At 36.0% G+C, this 19,407-nt stretch overlaps 2 protein-coding genes across 3 annotated transcripts; one reads left to right on the plus strand and one right to left on the minus strand.

Moving 5' to 3' along the window:
- Positions 1-180: 180 nt before the first annotated feature.
- LOC139982772 (angiopoietin-1 receptor-like) lies at positions 181-6,991 on the minus strand. Its single transcript, XM_071995860.1, has 4 exons — positions 6,812-6,991; positions 4,355-4,489; positions 2,990-3,139; positions 181-371 (listed from the first exon to the last, which is right to left on the minus strand). The coding sequence occupies exons 1-4, from the start codon at positions 6,831-6,833 to the stop codon at positions 229-231; spliced, it is 450 nt and encodes a 149-aa protein (XP_071851961.1). The 5' UTR covers positions 6,834-6,991; the 3' UTR covers positions 181-228.
- Positions 6,376-16,400, plus strand: LOC139982771 (proline rich transmembrane protein 1B-like). Of its 2 annotated transcripts, XM_071995859.1 has the most exons (5): positions 6,376-6,679; positions 10,464-10,514; positions 10,551-10,672; positions 11,903-12,055; positions 13,033-16,400. In XM_071995859.1, the coding sequence occupies exons 1-5, from the start codon at positions 6,673-6,675 to the stop codon at positions 13,171-13,173; spliced, it is 474 nt and encodes a 157-aa protein (XP_071851960.1). In that variant the 5' UTR covers positions 6,376-6,672; the 3' UTR covers positions 13,174-16,400. The 2 variants fall into 2 exon arrangements, with proteins under 2 accessions (XP_071851960.1, XP_071851959.1); XM_071995858.1 differs by having other exon boundaries at positions 6,377-6,679; positions 10,464-10,672; positions 13,033-16,399.
- The last annotated feature ends 3,007 nt before the right edge of the window (positions 16,401-19,407 follow it).

The following is a 19,407-nucleotide window of genomic DNA, read 5'->3' on the forward strand; positions in this document are numbered from 1 at the left end:
GTCTCCTGTGGGTTATCACACTAAACATATTGGTCATTGACAGCTCTGTAGGAAGCTGTTTCATGGCATCCTGCAACACATCCTCATTTTACAAAGTGTTTACCTATTTTGCTATGTGAATGAAGCTGCAACTTACCGCGGTTGAGAAGGTTTGAGATCAGAGCAAGTCATTTCCTACTAATGATGTATCAAATGTCATGTTGGATCAATATCCATCAAGTAACACTACTAACCCTGACAATTAGTTCCTCTCCATCCACTACTACAGCCTGCTGGTGATCCTGTACACACTCCTGTATATCTGTCACACTGCCCATACTGACAGTGACAGGTCTGTAGGCAGCTGGCTCCATAGGTTCCTGAATCACATGCTGATGGCAAAGCAAACGAATTGCTTAGTTAAATGAAATTGAAACTTATGGGAATTTGTTTCCTCTATTAACTACTTTCATGTCATAGTTCAAAACACTTTTACTATCAATTTCCTACATAGCAGAGAAAACCACTCACACACATACTTCCAACTCCCAGTATGTATTCCCCTTGTGAGATATTGTATCATACAAAGTATCTGAGTAGCCTAGCCTGGCGTAGCCTGTATTGAGAAGGGTGAATGTTAGGTAGATGTTACAGCCTACGCTAAACTCCAACTGACCTGATTGCTTTTTCTTTAATTTATGCCCATACTTTCTTTTTGCATAAGTTAATATTTATTAATTATTGTGATAACATAAACGGGTCATAGCCAAAACCTCCGAATGTGCGAGGGACGGAATGTGACACACATTTGAACAAGTGTTAGTTGAACTGTCACAAACAAGATACATAAATTGATTCAATAAAAATGATGCATGTACAACAAAATTAAGAGATCAAAAGATGTAGAAAAATGTCTAATTGATAACTTCAGATATTATGCGTCTTTCCAAAATAGGAAGCGTGATCTACCAAATCCATGTTATAAGAGATGAAGATAAAGCCACTAAATTTTTTAATCTTTGCATTTTAGCTACAAATGGAAATCGCTCAACCTTTCAGGATTACATCCTATGAGGTCAGGAGGAGAGGCGGCGGTAGCTAGCGGTAGGTGGGCAGCTGCCTCTTCAGTACTTTAATATTCATCATTGAGTAACCATCAATATGTCTCTTAAAAAGTCCCATCTGACCAATTGGAATATCAAACATGCAACAGCTCAGTTAACATGATTGAATCAAATCATTCAATGACAAAACAAAGTACCTAGTACCTCTACCATATTTGGGGAAATTCGGACCCTAGTTAGACACAGCTTAATGAAAGTTATCTTCAACATTGCATGCGGCTACTTTAGTAGGCTCTACAGAAATTGATTATAATAATGTACAGTACTTTGTAAAAAGAGGAAAATCCTGTTGACAAAACAAGAAGGTAGTACAGTATAAAGACCATAAAAAAATGTTACATTTCAGTCTATTTACAGCTACTTTTAATATGAAATTCAAAATCTTCAAACTTTTGAAAACTACATACCTGGAGTAAAGTTAAAAAGTTGATATTTTTTGGGAAGTGTAAAATATCTTTTTTTATTTAATCTGCATTGCCACATGTTACCCATTGGCAGACGAAATATGAAATTTGACAAATTCATTTGACATTAATGATCCAACCTTTGGTGCCTATCATTCTTTGGAAAAGGTTGTACAAAGTCTTCCTTAACTCTGAATATTTGGCAATTTGGAGTAAATATGAATAATTTTGATCTCTCAAATTCAGAGAAACAAATCACACAAACAGATTTATGTAACACATTTAAGGCAAATGGGAGTTTTGAGTCAATCATCAGTTGGTCTTGTGTAAGAAACCGCAAATAGTATGGCGCTAAATTTTGGGTGATGTCATTTTGACCTTCTGATAGAGGGACCATTTCTCATCATCAGTGAATGTCATCATTCTGATCGAGGTTTATCCAAATAAGAGAGGAAGTGTTGGGAACGGTTGCAGATAGGTCACAAGGTTCACACCAAGCTTTGCACTGTGTGAATATTCCATATGCCAGACATTTTACTTGACATACATCTTATGGAGATCGAGTTGCATCTTTCTAATTGTGCATACATAAGAAACAGGATTGGATCTTCCTTTGGTCATAGATGTCTATCTCATTTCTCCCAATAGGGCCCGTATTTTGACCTTCTGATGGAGGGACCATTTTTCATCATCAGTGAATTCATGTAGCCCTCATGGAACAATTTGTTCAAGTTTCAGCAGAAGTCCGGGGTGGGGATCTGACAATCCCTTGCTAAAATGACATATGCACCTGGTGTTTGAAATTTCGTCCAAAATTTAGTACCAAAATTCCATCCCTCGCACCTAAATTCCACTCCTGGAAAAAATTACAATACTGACGACCCGTAAGTTTTTCTTCTCATTCTTTAATGTTTGTTTTAGATGTTATAGTTTGGTGATTCTTTGGGGAGTTTCACATATATAACAGTATTTTTTCCATCTGAAAGCTATATTCTTGTGTCTTAAAATGCATTACGGAAATTTCTCATTTTATTAAACATTTTCGGAACTTTCATTGTATTCTTAATATATGACTTAAAGAATGAACATGAATACAAAAAAGGACGATGATCAGTTTATTTTATCTAAATTAGACTATATTTTTGTGGTTTTACATTGTAGCCTAATAAATAATAGGGTTGTAGTAATAGTTGTTCTTTGTACAAAGTCATTGAAAAGGAGATCGCTTTGCTAAATTTCACCTACTGAATAGCATGAATAGATAGAAAGAAGAGTGTAGACTTTTACAATAACACCACTACTACCTCTACACCCCGCCCATCCCACACCATCACTATTTTTCCCTTTTGGATTATGTCAATCAAAATGTAAATTCCAAAACCTACACATCACTAAATTAGTTCTATAAAGAAGGAATGATAAAATCTTTACACAACATGATGGAATAGGAACAAATGTTGAAATATTAAAGTAAAGCTCTACCGGTAAGGCAGTCCAACCCCTTCCATCCTGTGTTACAGCTACATCCATATGGGTGGGCTAGGCAGAAGAGGTATCTACTGCAACTGTCAGCACCGCCACTGCTGGAACATCTTCTCTCACACGTGTCTGTATATCTGTTACCTCCACATTCTAACAGGAAAATATAAATTAATAACAATGCCGCCCTAGTAACGTTTCAGGAATCACAAATTCAGTGCTGCTCCCAAAAGGGCATGCAACTTCACTAGCCAACTTAGACGCTGCAATTTTTTTTAGTCAGGTGCAAAACATTTCATTGCTTAAAAGCAAAAGAACAGAAACAACAAGCGCAAAAATGTATGGTTATAAGCATTTGATTTCTCAACTGTATTCAACAATGTCACATACTGAGGCTAGTAAAATTGACCTAGGTGTCATGACCAAGTGAGGAATTGATTTAAAAATAGCAAAACAGGGTGAATACACCATTTCATGTATTTCACTGATGATATCCATATGCGATGATCCAGAAAACCCTTTTATTCAGCCTAATCATATGTTGACTATAAATGACTAAATCCAATCGATATTCGGTGCAAATTACAATTCAATGAAACTTGATTGAATGAGTCATTCTGTTTTTTCTTGACACTTATCTCAGAATCATCAACAGGCCGCTGAACAACAAGAGTTTATGTTGAGGTTTTGCAATTGTGAGATTAAATTACGAACGTTATTGATATTGAAATAATACACCTAATAAGGTTCTGTCTGCAACATGTAGGATTTTCATAAACCATTCTTGATACTCTAGGTAAATTAAGACAACCTGAATGTATTCTGCAATTATTAAACCTACAAGTATATGATCTGGATTAGCGATGGGGGGGGGGGGGGTCCAAATCACTAGATAAACACCAACAACATGCAGTGGCTCACAAGGCTTTTACTGTCTCAATTATGATTTCAAAGGGAAGTTTCTCAAATCACAAACATTGTTTCCAAGGGCAAACACTTGGATTTTTAAATTATTAAACACACTGGTGTACAAATACGGCCTAAAGCATCACCGTTTCAGAACTGCCTTTAATTTGCAGATAAGGTAGGTGATGGTTTGAAATTACCAACATCACACCTTTACATACAAGATACAAGGTCAAACGCTTTTGATACAGTAGACTTAAGCCATTACTTGGTTCCCTTTAGCATCATCATGTTTTTGCAATGAAATACGAAGTGGGTTACCAGTGAGCTGGAATAAATGTTATTTACATTTCCGATTCCAAGTCACATTATGCAGACTCCCTCTCTGTCATGAAGATATACAGATATATATTTCTCATCAAATATATATATTTCTCAGTAAAACATGAAGAAAATTGTTACCTTCTTCACAATTTGTTCCTTTGAACCCAGGGGCACAAATGCATTTTCCGCTGTTCTCATCATAAATGCCTCCGTTATAGCAGTTATCACATATACCATCACAAGCATCTGGGCCCCATCGATTAGCTGGACAAGCTGGTGTTATGAAGAGATCATGCAAATATGTAGATTATGAGTATGAAGCTGGAATAATGATGACTTATGTAAGTATAGTAACATTAAATGAGCTCTACCTTCAGTATGTGTCGTCACTCATCAAATCCAAGGTTCATTTCTGAAAAAAAAAACTTAACCAAGAATTTTAAAGAACTTCATTTCACATTTTGGATCACAATGTACCATGGTATATTCTCCTATAATACTTTACTGTAGCCGCTTGATTTTTTTTCAGGTGATCTCTGATCAAGTCTCAATGTGCCAGGCTGATGCAGGTATGATCTCTAACTTACCACAAAATCAAGTAGGCAAGACACAATTAAAATTACAGCCGCTTATTAAATGTATTTTTAATACCCGGTGCGCCTTCACATTTTGATCATATCCTCTTTTAAAGAAGAACTAAACCCTGAGGTATAGTAGAGAGAAGTCAATATTCTTACACACTCTGTGAAATAAACAGTCAAAACTTCCTTTCCCCGAAGTTCCAGGAATTTTTTAATGTTTGCTTGCACCTACTGTGTTGGCGGCAATTATGTAACGAAGGCGCTTCAAAAATAACGTCAGCGAATCACACCGTAAGATAAACAATTCCCCTTTCTGCATATGAATTGTACAAATGCACTCGAAGGGCGTTCGGAACTTGGAGCGAAATGCCGGAGTGCCAAGTATGGTTACGTGGGGCAGAAGCACCAGGCTAGCCCCTCCGTCGCAGAACTGTTACTAGTGTTGGCAGTACTAGAATCATAGTAATTGCCAGTTTCTGCCACAGATGTGATATGTTTAGCTCTAGGTCTCGTTGTCTCAGTTCCTCTACTGTGTATTCAGGCTAGATTTGATTGCAGCTAAGTCCAAATGCATCCATATTCTCTCTTTTGCAAATCTTTCCGAGCCCGGAAAGCGTTTGGGAAGTATAATTTGACTACACATTGCCCTAGTTATCGTGAACGGCGCATATAGGAAATGTTTGGCTTAGATGGATTCAATGTAGTGGCTCGCTAACGTCATGAACCGGGCAGGAACTGTCGGAATTCAAACAAATGGCAAATGCCTTGGGTGACAATCAAATCGAACTTTAAGGTTGAAAGAAATGTTTCCAAGCATTCGCATTGCTTCTGTCGAAAAGATCGTACTGCAAAACAGTAATCTCTATGCAGAAAAGGCAAGGTTTTACTTCTCCTTTAAGTAATGCACAAGTTTCTCAAGCACGCTGTCTTAGCTCTCAAACTTGTTTTGAAATTTAAAAACTTGAGATAATCGCTTCTTGTTAGCTTGTGATGGTTATTTAACAGAAAACAACTATATTGAGGAAAGAAAATTGATTTAGAAATACTATTGATAAAAGAAAGATCTATGTGATATTCATAAAAAATGTAACTTATACCAATTAGTCGATATAAAATCAGAAGTGATTTCTATAACTGCAGCTATATATATATATATATATATATATGAATATATATATATATATATATATATATAGAGTAGGTTGGCGTCTATCTTGGCGCAGAGTGCTCTATGTCCATTGGACAGAGCGGAATATATGTTGATACTAGATGAGACTAGTGGAACACTAGTCTCATCTAGTATCAACACATATATATATATATATATATATATATATATATATATATATATATATATATATATACATATATATATATATATATATATATATATATATATATATATATATATATATATATATATATATGTAGCGGGGGTTGTAGTTATGGGTAAATCGTCATTTAAATATCCATTATACTAATATCATTAATATAAAAAAAAAGATAGGAAGAACGCCATCAATTTTTGTGCTGTTTACCTTACTGTAAATTTCCCCTTTTGCAGTGTTCTTCTTTTTCCTTTTTACTCTGCTCAGTGAACTTTCAAAAGCTGAACAAAACTACTGAGTCAAACATACAACATTATTGATACTTAAGGCAGCCACAATAACGTTTCCTCAAACTGAATATTCAGTTTGAAAAGTGGATATTATCACCAGAGTAGACAAATACATTACCACTATATAGTTTCTTTTCAATCGTACTTTGAAATAACGATAACATACCACGGCTTTATAAAGCATTCCTATAACACATTCGAAGCGTAAGCGTTCTCACCAGGTGGCAGGTTTTACTAAGCGGAAGACATTATTCATTATGACTGGTAAGTTTGTAAATAAAAAAAAGAGATAGTGAATAATTAGAGTTAGAGTTAACATTATTAAATTTGAACTCCTTTATGAATACAATATCGCAATACGTGTTCATAATAGCTGAAGAAACCAAGTGTACTTACATACGTACGATACATAATTCATGCCACGTAATATTTCAATATGGTATATTACACACAATGGCGCACAAGATTACAATGCCGATGAAATATGACAATGACAACGATCATGTCAATGACGTCTACGATGACGATGACGGTGACAATGACGATGACGATGACTATAATGAATATTTTAAAATGTAAATTGTAATGCACATGGATGGCCTGCAGACCACTCATATCAAGCAGTAATGTCACACTTTATTGTACAAAGGAGGATGCTAACATTATTGCCTTTACTTGAATTGTTATGTGTTTGTATGTTGTATTAGGTATGGCTTAACTTCAGTGTATTTGTATGTATAGTTTAACTAGTATATATGTATGTATGGTTTAACTACAGTGTATTTGTAGGTATGGCATTAATACAGTGTTCTAGTATGTATGGCTTAACTACAGTGTATGTGTAGGTATGGCTTAACTACTGTGTAATTGTATTCGATAATTGTGAAACATATCGAGGTCATTAAAGAGCATGTCACTTTACTTTCAACAGTCCAATATTTTAGCAGTGGCGTAGGAAGGTACTTTTGAGTTGGGGGGGGGGGGGGGCTGAAGACTGATGGCCGGCCTGGGGGAGTGGTCTAAGGGGAGGGGGTGTCCCCTTCACCTTTGGAATTTTTTTGCATTTCCGGGTGGCCTCAGATGCAATTTGGTGCAATATAGCACACTTCAACACCCACTCCATTTTGTAAATAATTTTGCATTTTCACCTGGCCTTAGATGCAATTTGGTGCTCCAAATGAGATTTTTTTTTTCCGCCAAAAAGTTCTTAGCACCAAGGGCAGTTAGTTACTTACTGATGATTATCCACAACCGCACAAACAAGTCATCACCATGTTGAGAATAAGATTGGAAAAAATCATGACAGATTATTTTAATTGTTGAGTGTTATATTAGACTCGATCACTCCCTGATATACAGGATATAAAAATGAAAAAGGGGTTTTCTGAATTGCGAAGCGGGGGTGGGGGCGGAATGATACTTCCGCCCACCCACCGATATTTTTCACTGGGGGGCTGGCGCCCCCCCCCCCCCCAGCCTCCCGGTTCCTACGCCCTTGTATTTTAGTATATAGTAGGTACTGCCATAATAAATAAATGCGTATGATTAAATTTACCCTTAAAACCGTTAGGTCTATATTGCAATATCTTGTGCTAATCATATATAGGCACGATTAAAGACTCCGTCAATGCAATCGTTTGAAACAGTTTTCATTTATGGTGGCACACCCCAGACGCCCTTGTTATCTGGCCAATTAATTCAGAAATACAATCCTATCGTTATTTCAGTCAAGAAACATAACCTCTCTTCTGCCTCCACAACTGACTGTTTCGTTCGAACATTTGACGTCAATTATCCACCTTAGAAGCGAACGTATCATTATAATATTAATGAATTCTCGTTGATTAACATAAGTTTATAACCGTTGTAGTGACAGCATGTCAGCCTAGTTCAAAACAATCAACTTGAAAATATTGATGATGACAGTATGTGTGCGAATGTACATTGAGACGTTATTCACATTCCTCTCTTGCTTTTGGTTACAAAATAAGCTTGATAATTTGACCGACAGTTTGTGGAAGTAGCATATGCCTTTAAGGTTCGCGTTTGTCCGAGAAAAACGGTCGCAACTTTTTTGGGGGATTTTTTGTGTCAAATTTGGGAGTAACTTTTAAAATTCCTGTTGTAACAATCATGACCATGGTAACTTGGCTTTTGCATGTTTTATTGATTGATTTTACACAAAAAATCATTCTGTAAGATTATCAATGCATAGCCCACTCTTCTCACTTATTCGTAATGTAGGAATGGCTCATTACATGAATGATTATTATAATTAAACGTTCAAAGATATATTAACATTAACGCTTGGCTAAACAGTACAGTTCACTATATTGACATGTAGTTAACGCAGTACTGTGCGCGTTTCACGTTGGCCGTTGCCAAATCACATACACATACATTTTGAAACGTAACAAATTATATACTAAACGGGGTGGGTGTGGTAGGCTAAAGAACAATAGTTAAAAGTATTGGCATTATCATACTACCGAGCCTAGCCTAGGAGTTGGAGGACAGCGTTACAAATTACAGATAGACTATACTTTAATATTGAAAAACGGTGGAATGATTATTGCAAAAATATTCAAGGTAAGTTAGTTTTTGAGTGAATTTTGTGTCGCATTTTTGGTCGTAACAATAAGTAACACTGCATTTAGTTTTAAGACGGAACCATATTTTTGGTCGTCAGTATATAATCTCCGGTCGTGAAGAAAATACCGATTTCGGCGTAAAACGTTTACCTTGTATGCCGGAAATTAAGAAAAAGGATTGAATTAGTTCCTCTTTTAAACCCTAGAATTGAAAAAAAAGAGTTATATCTGAAGGTTTTCTTTTCATGGCATAGTTATACAAAGTAAACCACTTCCTTATAATTCTGAACAAGACATTCAATGCACCATTAACACGCCTTTTGAATTGATTCTATATATGCAACCTTATTTACATATCGTGCTCATTGTTTGAGAAGTTGGCTTGCATGACAGTGATGTATATGAAATGTGTACAAAGCACGCGCACAATGAATTTTTTTTTCTGAAGTGTATTTAATAAACCCCACACTATATACAGTGAAAGCAAGGCAAATCAAACATTTGGTTTAAAATGGCACTGTAGGCCTATTGGGTTTTAACATATTTGGACTTTGTCACATTAGCATTGAAAGCATGCAGGTCAACAACAATTCGTGTTGGTTATTTGTATTTGTATTTTCCCTCCAGTATACGTATAAAATTTATAGAGAGGAGTCATAAAATACCTCAACAAGAAGAATAACTAGTATAAAAAGTGATTTTATTTTAAGATGATAGGATATCATATCAAATACGTTTACACATACAAAAGTTAATACATAAAATGATATAACAAACAGACTTAAACAAACAGTCCAAGCATTAACTAGTATAAAAGGGAAAAATGTTAAGATGATAGGTTATAATATAAAATACATCTACACATACAAAAGTTAATACATAAAACGATATAAGAAACAGACTACAACAAAAATTCTAAGTGCTTGGATGGAATGTATAAAGCAGCATGGTACATAAATGAGTTACTGTAAACTTACGTTTGGTATTTTGTGGGGATTTCTTAGATTTCTGCTCAATTTGTGCAGGATACTTTTTAGTTCAGTATATAGAGGGTGATTCTAATACTGTAATGAATCTTATTTGCCATTCTTGTAAACTCAGTTCTTGCAGCAGCATTTACTTTTTCTAAAAGTATATCTAAATTAAATATAGCTGATGTGTATTTCAGAAACTTCCTTCTTCTTTCTTTGCTTTCTTACAATATAAAATGGTACCAGACATGCACTGCATAGATCACATGTGCCAGGGTAGAATAAATAGTATCGGAAACATTTTCGTTAGCATTTTGGTTAAAGAGAGACACAACGTAAGCGACACTAGATATAATATACTTTTTTCATACTTTGATACATTGCAAGAAAAGGTCAAACTGTCGTCGCTGTATACTCCCAGTTCTAGGAGTAATAGGTTAACAAATGCACGAAACAATGTTATCCACTCAACATTAAATATTCCAGATCAACAGCCTCCTCCATATGATAGCAAGTCGGGAATTCCTCCTCAACAAGGTTACCCGCCTCAACAAGGTTACCCGCCTCAACAAGGTTACCCGCCTCAACAAGGTTACCCGCCTCAACAAGGTTACCCGCCTCAACAAGGTTACCCGCCTCAACAAGGTTACCCGCCTCAACAAGGTTATCCGCCTCAGCAACAACAAGTTACAGTGGTACGTATAAGACTGATATTAACTATGGAGAAAATGTAGTTAGGGCTACAAGCAATGATAATATTATTTCTTTTTTAATTGTATCTCTCAAAGGAATATTCAGAGGCAGATGTTCTAACGTTTGTTATTAGCAATATTGTCAAACATTATCACAGCATATTTCCAATCCATATCTCAATATATCGACCCATTTATTTTATTATACAAAACTAATTATTTCCACAGCTTTATAAGTACGCTGAAAACCTCAGGACTTGTTTTAATAGAGTCTTTCAAAGTTCTGTACCAACTTTTCAAGCATTCGTAATTATCAAAGGAAACAACGGAGAGCCAAACGATTCGTACAATCGAAACCTGAAATGAGATGTCAATGTTATTGTGGAATACCAACTTTAGCGTATTATATATCCATTAGGAGTTTCACATAGGCGTGTCATCAATTGGCATGTCGAAGACAGGAAAGAGAAAGAGATAGTTTGAAACCTATAGGCGCCATACCTTTTAACATATAGCCGTGATAGTCTACTTAAAGTGATGAAATACTTTTAATACTATAAGGACAATACATTTGAACATTTATGTTAGATACGTTGAAAATATTCCCGCATATGTTGTAACATATAGGCATGCTACTGTTACGATACTCTTGAATATATATAAATACATTTAGATTTATGTCTTTTCTTCTCCTTCGCTGTCTTCGGCATGTTAGTTTCAAATATGACTCGCTAATAATTACGTAAGTCGCCATACTTCTATTATAATATTAAATGCTGATATTTATGTAGACATTCCTACACATATTTGAAATCTCAATACTGTTTTCCACAATCATGGAATATTTGGCTCTCCTTTATAAAACAACAACAACGGGATTATCACCTATGTAATGTTATATACTTTGAGTTATTATAGTCCTGAGCTCACTAAGGTTATAAATATTTCTCCGTTTGATTGGCATTTTCTTACTCCATACCAGCAGATCACGGGTGAGTGCAGGATTGAACATGGAGGAATGTGGCCATGGTGTCGTTTATATCGAGCTGGAATGTGGGGAAGTGTGTGTGCGTGCCCAATACTACTCAATAGTGGTTACTTATGACATCATAACACTGTTACATACATAATAGTGTTATGATAAACTAATGGCCGATAGTACCCCGATATGATTTGTTACATGTATAGTTTGTTATGCAAAGTAGCTAATCTTGTTATATTTCCCGTATATAGATCAACAATGTCGCTGCCGCCACACAGCCTGCTCCTGTCACAATTGTTCGTACAACCCAGGTACAACCTAATGACTACTTGGTACTTGCCATTCTGGTCACCATTTGCTGTTTCTTACCTACTGGTATCGTGGCTATTGTATTTGCAGCTAAAGTAAGTATTTTATGAGGATCATTGTCACCCTAGCATATTCCTGGCTAGTACAGAATGATCAGATTTATAACCCTTTGTTTGGTTTCCTACATTCAATATCTTCAGTGTTGCACATAAATATGCTAGAACAAATAGTCATCATGAGAATGTATTGAGAGGTCAGACCCTCTCATCCTCCACCGTCCCAAACCCCTCACCGAACACCCTCCCCCACCAAAAAATTAAAACTTGCGTAAAACTTTAGAAGCTAATTAAAGTTTGACTCAGCAGGCCTATTGGAGAACTTTATAGCAGTCTCTTGTTAATTGTGCATAACTCTTTATTACCAGTTCAATAGTACTATAATCCCATATAATCCCGTTTATATTAATCCGCCGGCGAATAGTTTAGTGTCATCATTTTAATTTTGAAAAAAAAAACTTGCAAATTGGACCCCATTTCCCAGTCTGATATTTTTCTTTGCATAGTGAAAGTAGTGCACATAGTCAATGATGTCACATTTATAAGGGTGGGTGAGTGAGGCGAGGGGTATGGGTAGGGGTATTGGGCAGAGAAGGTTGGTCCACGCAGGAGCATAGCCTACCTTCGTACTAGAGAGAGAAAAAAAATGTCCCATTTTTATAGAGTCATGGACTTTAAGTTTTATTATAATATTGATACATGAGTTTTCATTTTTCAAAATGTTGTTATGATCTTCATAATTTTAACCCCAATTGATTATACGACTTTGCGTGCGTGTGTTATATATGTAAGGCATTTATAAGAAAATTTTGGGGAGAGGAGAAGGTACATGTTGACATTTTATATGTGGTTACAGCCTGTGTGATATTAATGACATAAAGAAGTTACATTACAGTACGTGTGGGTATAGGCATACGCAGGTATATCACATATCAGTGACAGAAAAGCTTTAACAGTCTTCTTTTTCAAATGATAAAATGTCTATTTATATCTTTCCATGTTTATTTCTTGTCAAGGTGAGAAGCCTTTTCAGTAGTGGTGACATACAAGGTGCCGCGCAAGCCTCTGCAAGCGCTAAGTTGTGGTCGATGATCTCCCTTGGTATCGGTATTGTTTGGATGGTTGTTGTCTCAATACTTCAAATTGCAGTTTCATAGAGACGTATGGAAAGACAAAGAATATCTCATTATTCTCTCTTTTTTCTCTCTCTTTCTCTTTACATTTTTTTGTAAACTATACTACTCAGATGGCACACCGAATGAATAAAGTAAACTTCAAAATAATTTTGTTGATTAAAAATAGTTAGACTGAATGAGAACCAGGTTATATGTTGATGATCTTTTCAAATATCGATATTTCTATTATTTGGTGTCAATGATTTTTTTTTATCATTATAACTGAGTATCCTTAGATTATACAGTCATCGGTCTAAACTCATTTGATCAACTCTATACACATGGCTCCTGCAAGGTACAACACAATATTACTCTATTTTCGAACACGATGTCTTCCAGAATCCCCTACAAATATGTACGCAACCATGTACTTCATTCTAACGACTTCCCTATGTACAGTATACCCTAAGTTATTGCCCCATAAACCGCTATCATTTCATATTCATAACTTGAGAACATAGACAGACGCACACCATTCTAATAATTTGTATATGGCTGAAGTCATCGAATGCCCTTTGAACTGTGATTATGTACTGAAGTGTTCTGTGGTTGGTCTGGAAACAGCGTTCAAAATGATTTGGTCTATACTAATTGTATACTTCAAGTTTATTTGGTATTGTACTTCTCTTTTTTACTGAATAATGTGGTTGCCTTTGTATTTCTCTAACTTTTTATCATTACAGCGTTTTCTGTATCGTATGAGTGGATTTTTTTTTTGCTCTTTGTTGTTCATATGACGAAAATCAATATAGAAAGAAAAAAAGTCATTTGTACTTGAAGGTAGAGAAAGGTAATGGAAATAAGATTTTAAGTTTTCTCATATCAACATCAGCTAAATTGAAAAATTTGGCAATTTAAACCAAGGAAACCAATACATTTCTCAAATACATTCCAACATATTTCTTTGAAATACATATTTTTGTACAGAAAAATGATGTTATAATAATCCATGCTACCTTTCCTAATGGGAGTCCCTTTATTTTTTTACCATTGAAATATATTAATGTAAATATTTGTCTGTGTCAATGTTTATGTAGAACAGACGATACTGAAACCATCGAACAGAAACGTCAATAGAACAACAACAATTAAAACAATAATGCAGTCAACATTCAACATTTTACATCATGGATAACACGATGGCTGGAGTAAACGATCGTAGATAGATTCACTTTCGAAAACCGAGCCAAAAAATAGAAATAGTTAAAACTATTAACAGAATTACAAAGGTTTGTAAGAAATTTGATTAAAGACCAATATCCAAGATGACTAAATTGGATTAACTAAGTCATAAAATTCCAGAGAGTGAATAATAATTACAGAGATTTTCTTAATAGATTTCTCTCCACAAGTAGAAAGTGACCATTAGGGTTAAATATATCGTTAACAAATATGACATCATTTTGCATTCAATGTCGATAATTACATTGGTTAAACCGTGGTGTGTTTTTTTCATAATAAATGACATAGGAGTAAGGTGTCGAGTTTATTGGTAATTTATCCGTTTTCATAGATTATTTTGTACATTGTGATGTATAGCTGCATTTTTCTATTTTGTTAAAGTTTTGTATTACAGCGTTTTCTGAGAAGTAATGAGGGAGTCGGTTAAAAAATAGGTTAAAATCGTTATAAGCCAACCTTGTATGCTAATCGTGTATGCATACCATTTAACTCAGTTGATGTCTGTCAGTTCCGTACTGTCGCGAATGTAACTTTCAGTTTTGCTTTCTTCATTAAGACTACCGACGCTCGCTCTCACCGACCTACTAAAATCAAGTAAGAAGGTACATATTAAAACAAGCACATCGGGCTTATTACAGCACATTCAACTTTTGCCACCATGACCGTTTTGATTTTTAGCTAGAAATGTTCAAAGTTTAGCATCATGCTCTCCAACCCATCTGCCAGCTGTCTCTGCGGAATCTTCTCGTTTTACCACCAAAACTTTTAAATCACCTTCAATCCTCCATTTTTAATACCATCAGTAGTTTATGTCATCCTCTTCAACATCCAAGCAGATAAAGAATTAATGATGAATCAGAAAATCCCCCCCCCCCCCATAGATCCAATACAGCAGGTCACTTGAGGGTTATTTTCCGATAAATGGTTAACCTCTCAGGTGGACGTGCACTACTCTAATTGTGGTGTGACACCTATATTATCGGTGACTGTGTATGGTACCCCTAGTCTTATTCTAGGAATTCCTATACTAACCCAAATTCAACAGATATAATTTATGTTTGCATTCTGTCTTCCTCTAAGACCTGGCATGGGCTCATTCTAGGCTCTCATGACTCAATGTTGAGCAGAGTATGCCATATATGTGTGTAATAATAAATCGTCTTTTCAAAGTGTAACTGGAAAGATATTGCACTGAATTTGCTTATCACTTTGAATGCATAATTGACTTCCTTTAAGTTGACATGACTCTTTGTCAATTAGTGGTCATACATAACACTCAGGCTTTGCATGCAGGTCCGAGCAGAAGGGGTTTACACTGCAAGCCTGTGAAAGGAACACTGAAACGGAACAGGACATTTACAAATTGATATTTGTTAAAGAATAAGTGGAGAAATCAAGAGTCTACCAAGTATGACATGCTATCTGCAAATGCATGCCCCTCCTTCGCCCCACCCTCTCCCTTTCCCCACCCACCTCATATGTGCATAACAAGCATTAGAACATTTTTTAGCTGCTGATATCAAAATAGAGGGAACCCTCTATTCAAGCCTATTGAAAAAATATTATTGCAGCCTCCTTCATAATTGAATGTATCACGACTAAAACAGCACAGATTAAAAACCTGATGTTCACTATAAAGTGTTTAACATGCCAAATAGCCTCATCTGGATCAAGTTTGGACACCCTGTACTATGACTAAATATAGGATTTAGCGATTTAAAGTAGGAAATATCACACTTGACAATTCGCTGAGGAAACCGGTAATGTATTAATTAATAATACTGACATGCCAGCATTTCTCCAGCAGAGCAGGGAAATAATGGTATACCACCTGACAAGACCCACAGGAAGAACTTCTTATATACTCTGCATATAGCATGTCAAGCGATGTCATACCGGCTTCCCACAACGTTGTGTGTTAAACGCCAATAACGTACACAACAAATACATCCCGCACAGTAAGTCCCGGGTTAAGCTGTATAAGTCATACTACTACCTGCATGCTCACCTGTGTCATATTTATTGAGACTGTTTAGTGTGTCTTTTAGGGAGAAAGGAACTGATATGTAAAGTTCGACAGTTTTACTAATTTAATGTTCAAAAGTGATGAGTTGGACAATATATATATATATATATATATATATATATATATATATATATATATATATATATATATATATATATATATATATATATATATATATATATATATATATATATATACCTCTGACATAGTAGTTTAGTTTATAAGTGACAACAATGGGGTCTAGTAATGTTAAAAATCGTAAAGGTCATATAACAGCTATTTGGCTTGAGGTTTAATCATAGGAGTGTATGTGAGGACGTTAGTTTTTATATGTTGCATTCAAACAGTTTTGAGCAGATGCGTTCCTGTGTCGCACGTTTCCAAATCCAAGTAAAACACTGGTTTGTGAACCATGATTGGTTTATGTTTGAAATCAGATTATGATATTACGAAAATTGTATTTCTTTACCGTCTACTTTTCACTTAATTTAAGTATGAGTTGCAACACTGATAATGGTTATCAGACCAGTTGTAAAAGCTGGTGCCTAACCTTTTGGTTTCGATGATAATAATAACCTTTGCTTTCATGGTGGCGTATGTGCGTTTGTGACGCCCAGCTTATAAACATTATATCTGAAGAAGGGAACGCCGGACCAATTTCATATAGTGTGTAGGAGAACCACATTGAGTACAAGAAACCCACTGCTTTTTTGTGGAGATCATTTGGGGTTAACAAATGTCAAATTGAGAAATCCTTGTAAACATGATACCTCGAGAAAGTATGCTTGAGCAGATCTCATATGTTATGTGCATATGAACCACATTGATAAAAGAAGCCCATGGGTTTTCTATGAGGTCAAAGTCATTTGGTGTCATTAGATGTCAAATATTGCAAATGTTGCAATATATATATATATATATATATATATATATATATATATATAGTTATATAGTTATAGTTATATAGTTATATAGTTATATATATATAGTTATATATATTTATATAGTTATATATATATATATCTATATCTATATCTATCTATATATATATATATATATATATATATATATATATATATACCTGGCTCTTTGGGGGTTCGGGGTGGGGTGGGGGAAGAGAATGCACATGAAGCTCAAACGTTATCAGTTGTTCTCTAGTGCAGAGGTCGGCATAGATGTGAGACAGAGAAATCCAATTTCTGTGGGATTTATTTCACAACCCTGGTGGGGCTCCACAAGTTGTAGGATCTTGAGATAGCCTATTCTTCTTTCGTAGCGACTAATAAGCACAAAAACACATGGCACGTGCCCAGTGGCGTAGCTAGGATTTTTTGAGTGGGGGGCCATGGGGGAGCTGTTCTTTCTTGTGGGGGGGCCGGAGGTTACTATCTAAGCGGAGCGCCACCTTGGTTGGCGCGGAGCGTACAGAGAAAATTTGAGATTTCAGCACCCCCCAGATCGCAGGAGATGGCACCTGTGAGGCAAAATAGCAACCAAAAAGATGTGCAACTTTGGTGACAGAAATGCCAAAAAAAAAATTTCTCTTTCATGCTGACTGGCCTTGCCAACTCAGCCAGACGTTTAACTTGAGGGAAGTTGGCATCATTTGTCGTTTCAAGGTGTCTGTGACGTGCCAGAAAGAGAGACCTAATTTCTATGGAAGGTATTCCAAGCACGGAAACTGCATTGCTTTCAGACAGTGTTCTTACAAACTATAATTATAAACGTCAACACAGTCATTATGACTGTCGGAAGCTATTTGGGATTGGTACGGCAGATCAGAGTGTGGCCATCTATCATAATTATCGGGGGGACGTTTGGTAGGTCAGACTACGCTACGCGCCACCATGGTTTGCGCGTAGCGTAATGGAGAACATTTTGAAAAAAATGTCTCCCAGATTGCAGGAAATGGCACTTCCCGAGCTTGAAAACAAGACCCCTGCCACCCGACTAATCTTCTGAAACACATTTTGAAGTATGTTTCATTTTTTTTTTTTTTTTGCGCCGTGAAGTACCGGCTCCTACGCCCCTGCATACCTTCCAGAGAGGAACTCAATTTAGTTGAAAAGTTTCGTTTCATTTCGTTTACTTCTGCCATTGAATTACAATGCTATGCGATTGTTAGTACATAGTTATATTAGCAGTGAGGCAGCGGGACCAGAAGTAAGATAACTAAATGTCTTTCAAGGAAACTGTGCAGGGACTGATGAAGGTACAGGGACGAGATCACCGACGTATACATAAATATCTGGACCGAGTATGTCAATAAAGGGACGCGCACATAAACGTACCAACCATGGTCGGTCATGTGACGTGCTCCTTAGTAGCACTCAACACTTATAGTACTTCATAAATATATATTCTACAAAAAAAATATTATCATGATCTCATAACTACCAAGTTCCAGGTGAATCTATGCGAACAACGGAATCTAGCAGAGTAGTATATTGTTTCAATGTTAACCGCAATTTTAGTTCCAAAAATTCCATTTTGAGACATTTTCTTTCAAATAAATGAACTGCAACTGGAACGCACGTAGCTTATCAGGACTGTACACAATGTGCATAGATACGAGGCAGACGACATGATCCGTGGTTCCTTGCAACTCAAGTCTTCTTCAGCCTTTTATGAGACAGAAAGTTAATCTTAACGTTATTTTCATCCAAAACTAAGCAACTATTCTCAATTCTACTACAGTGACCCGTTTAAGAAGCGTTCTGTTGTCTACGTAACGCTTAAATATCATTTCGAGCTGACGAAGGGTTAAATAATATATTAGTAGCACCTGGGAGCACATCACATGACCTTACATGGTTGGTACGTTTTCTTAGTTCCAGATCGTATTAAAATTCGATGGACGAGATCTCCGGAAGGTGTAGCATTTCGTTAGCCTAATATTACACAAAACTGGGAAATTTTATGACAGGGAATGGGGAGCTGCGGATCTCCCCACCCCACCCCCACCCCCACCATCCAACACCCCCACCACACCCTCCAACACCCCACCC

The sequence above is a fragment of the Apostichopus japonicus genome, chromosome 16, assembly GCF_037975245.1.
Source record: "Apostichopus japonicus isolate 1M-3 chromosome 16, ASM3797524v1, whole genome shotgun sequence".
Taxonomy (NCBI): Eukaryota; Metazoa; Echinodermata; class Holothuroidea; order Aspidochirotida; family Stichopodidae; genus Apostichopus; species Apostichopus japonicus.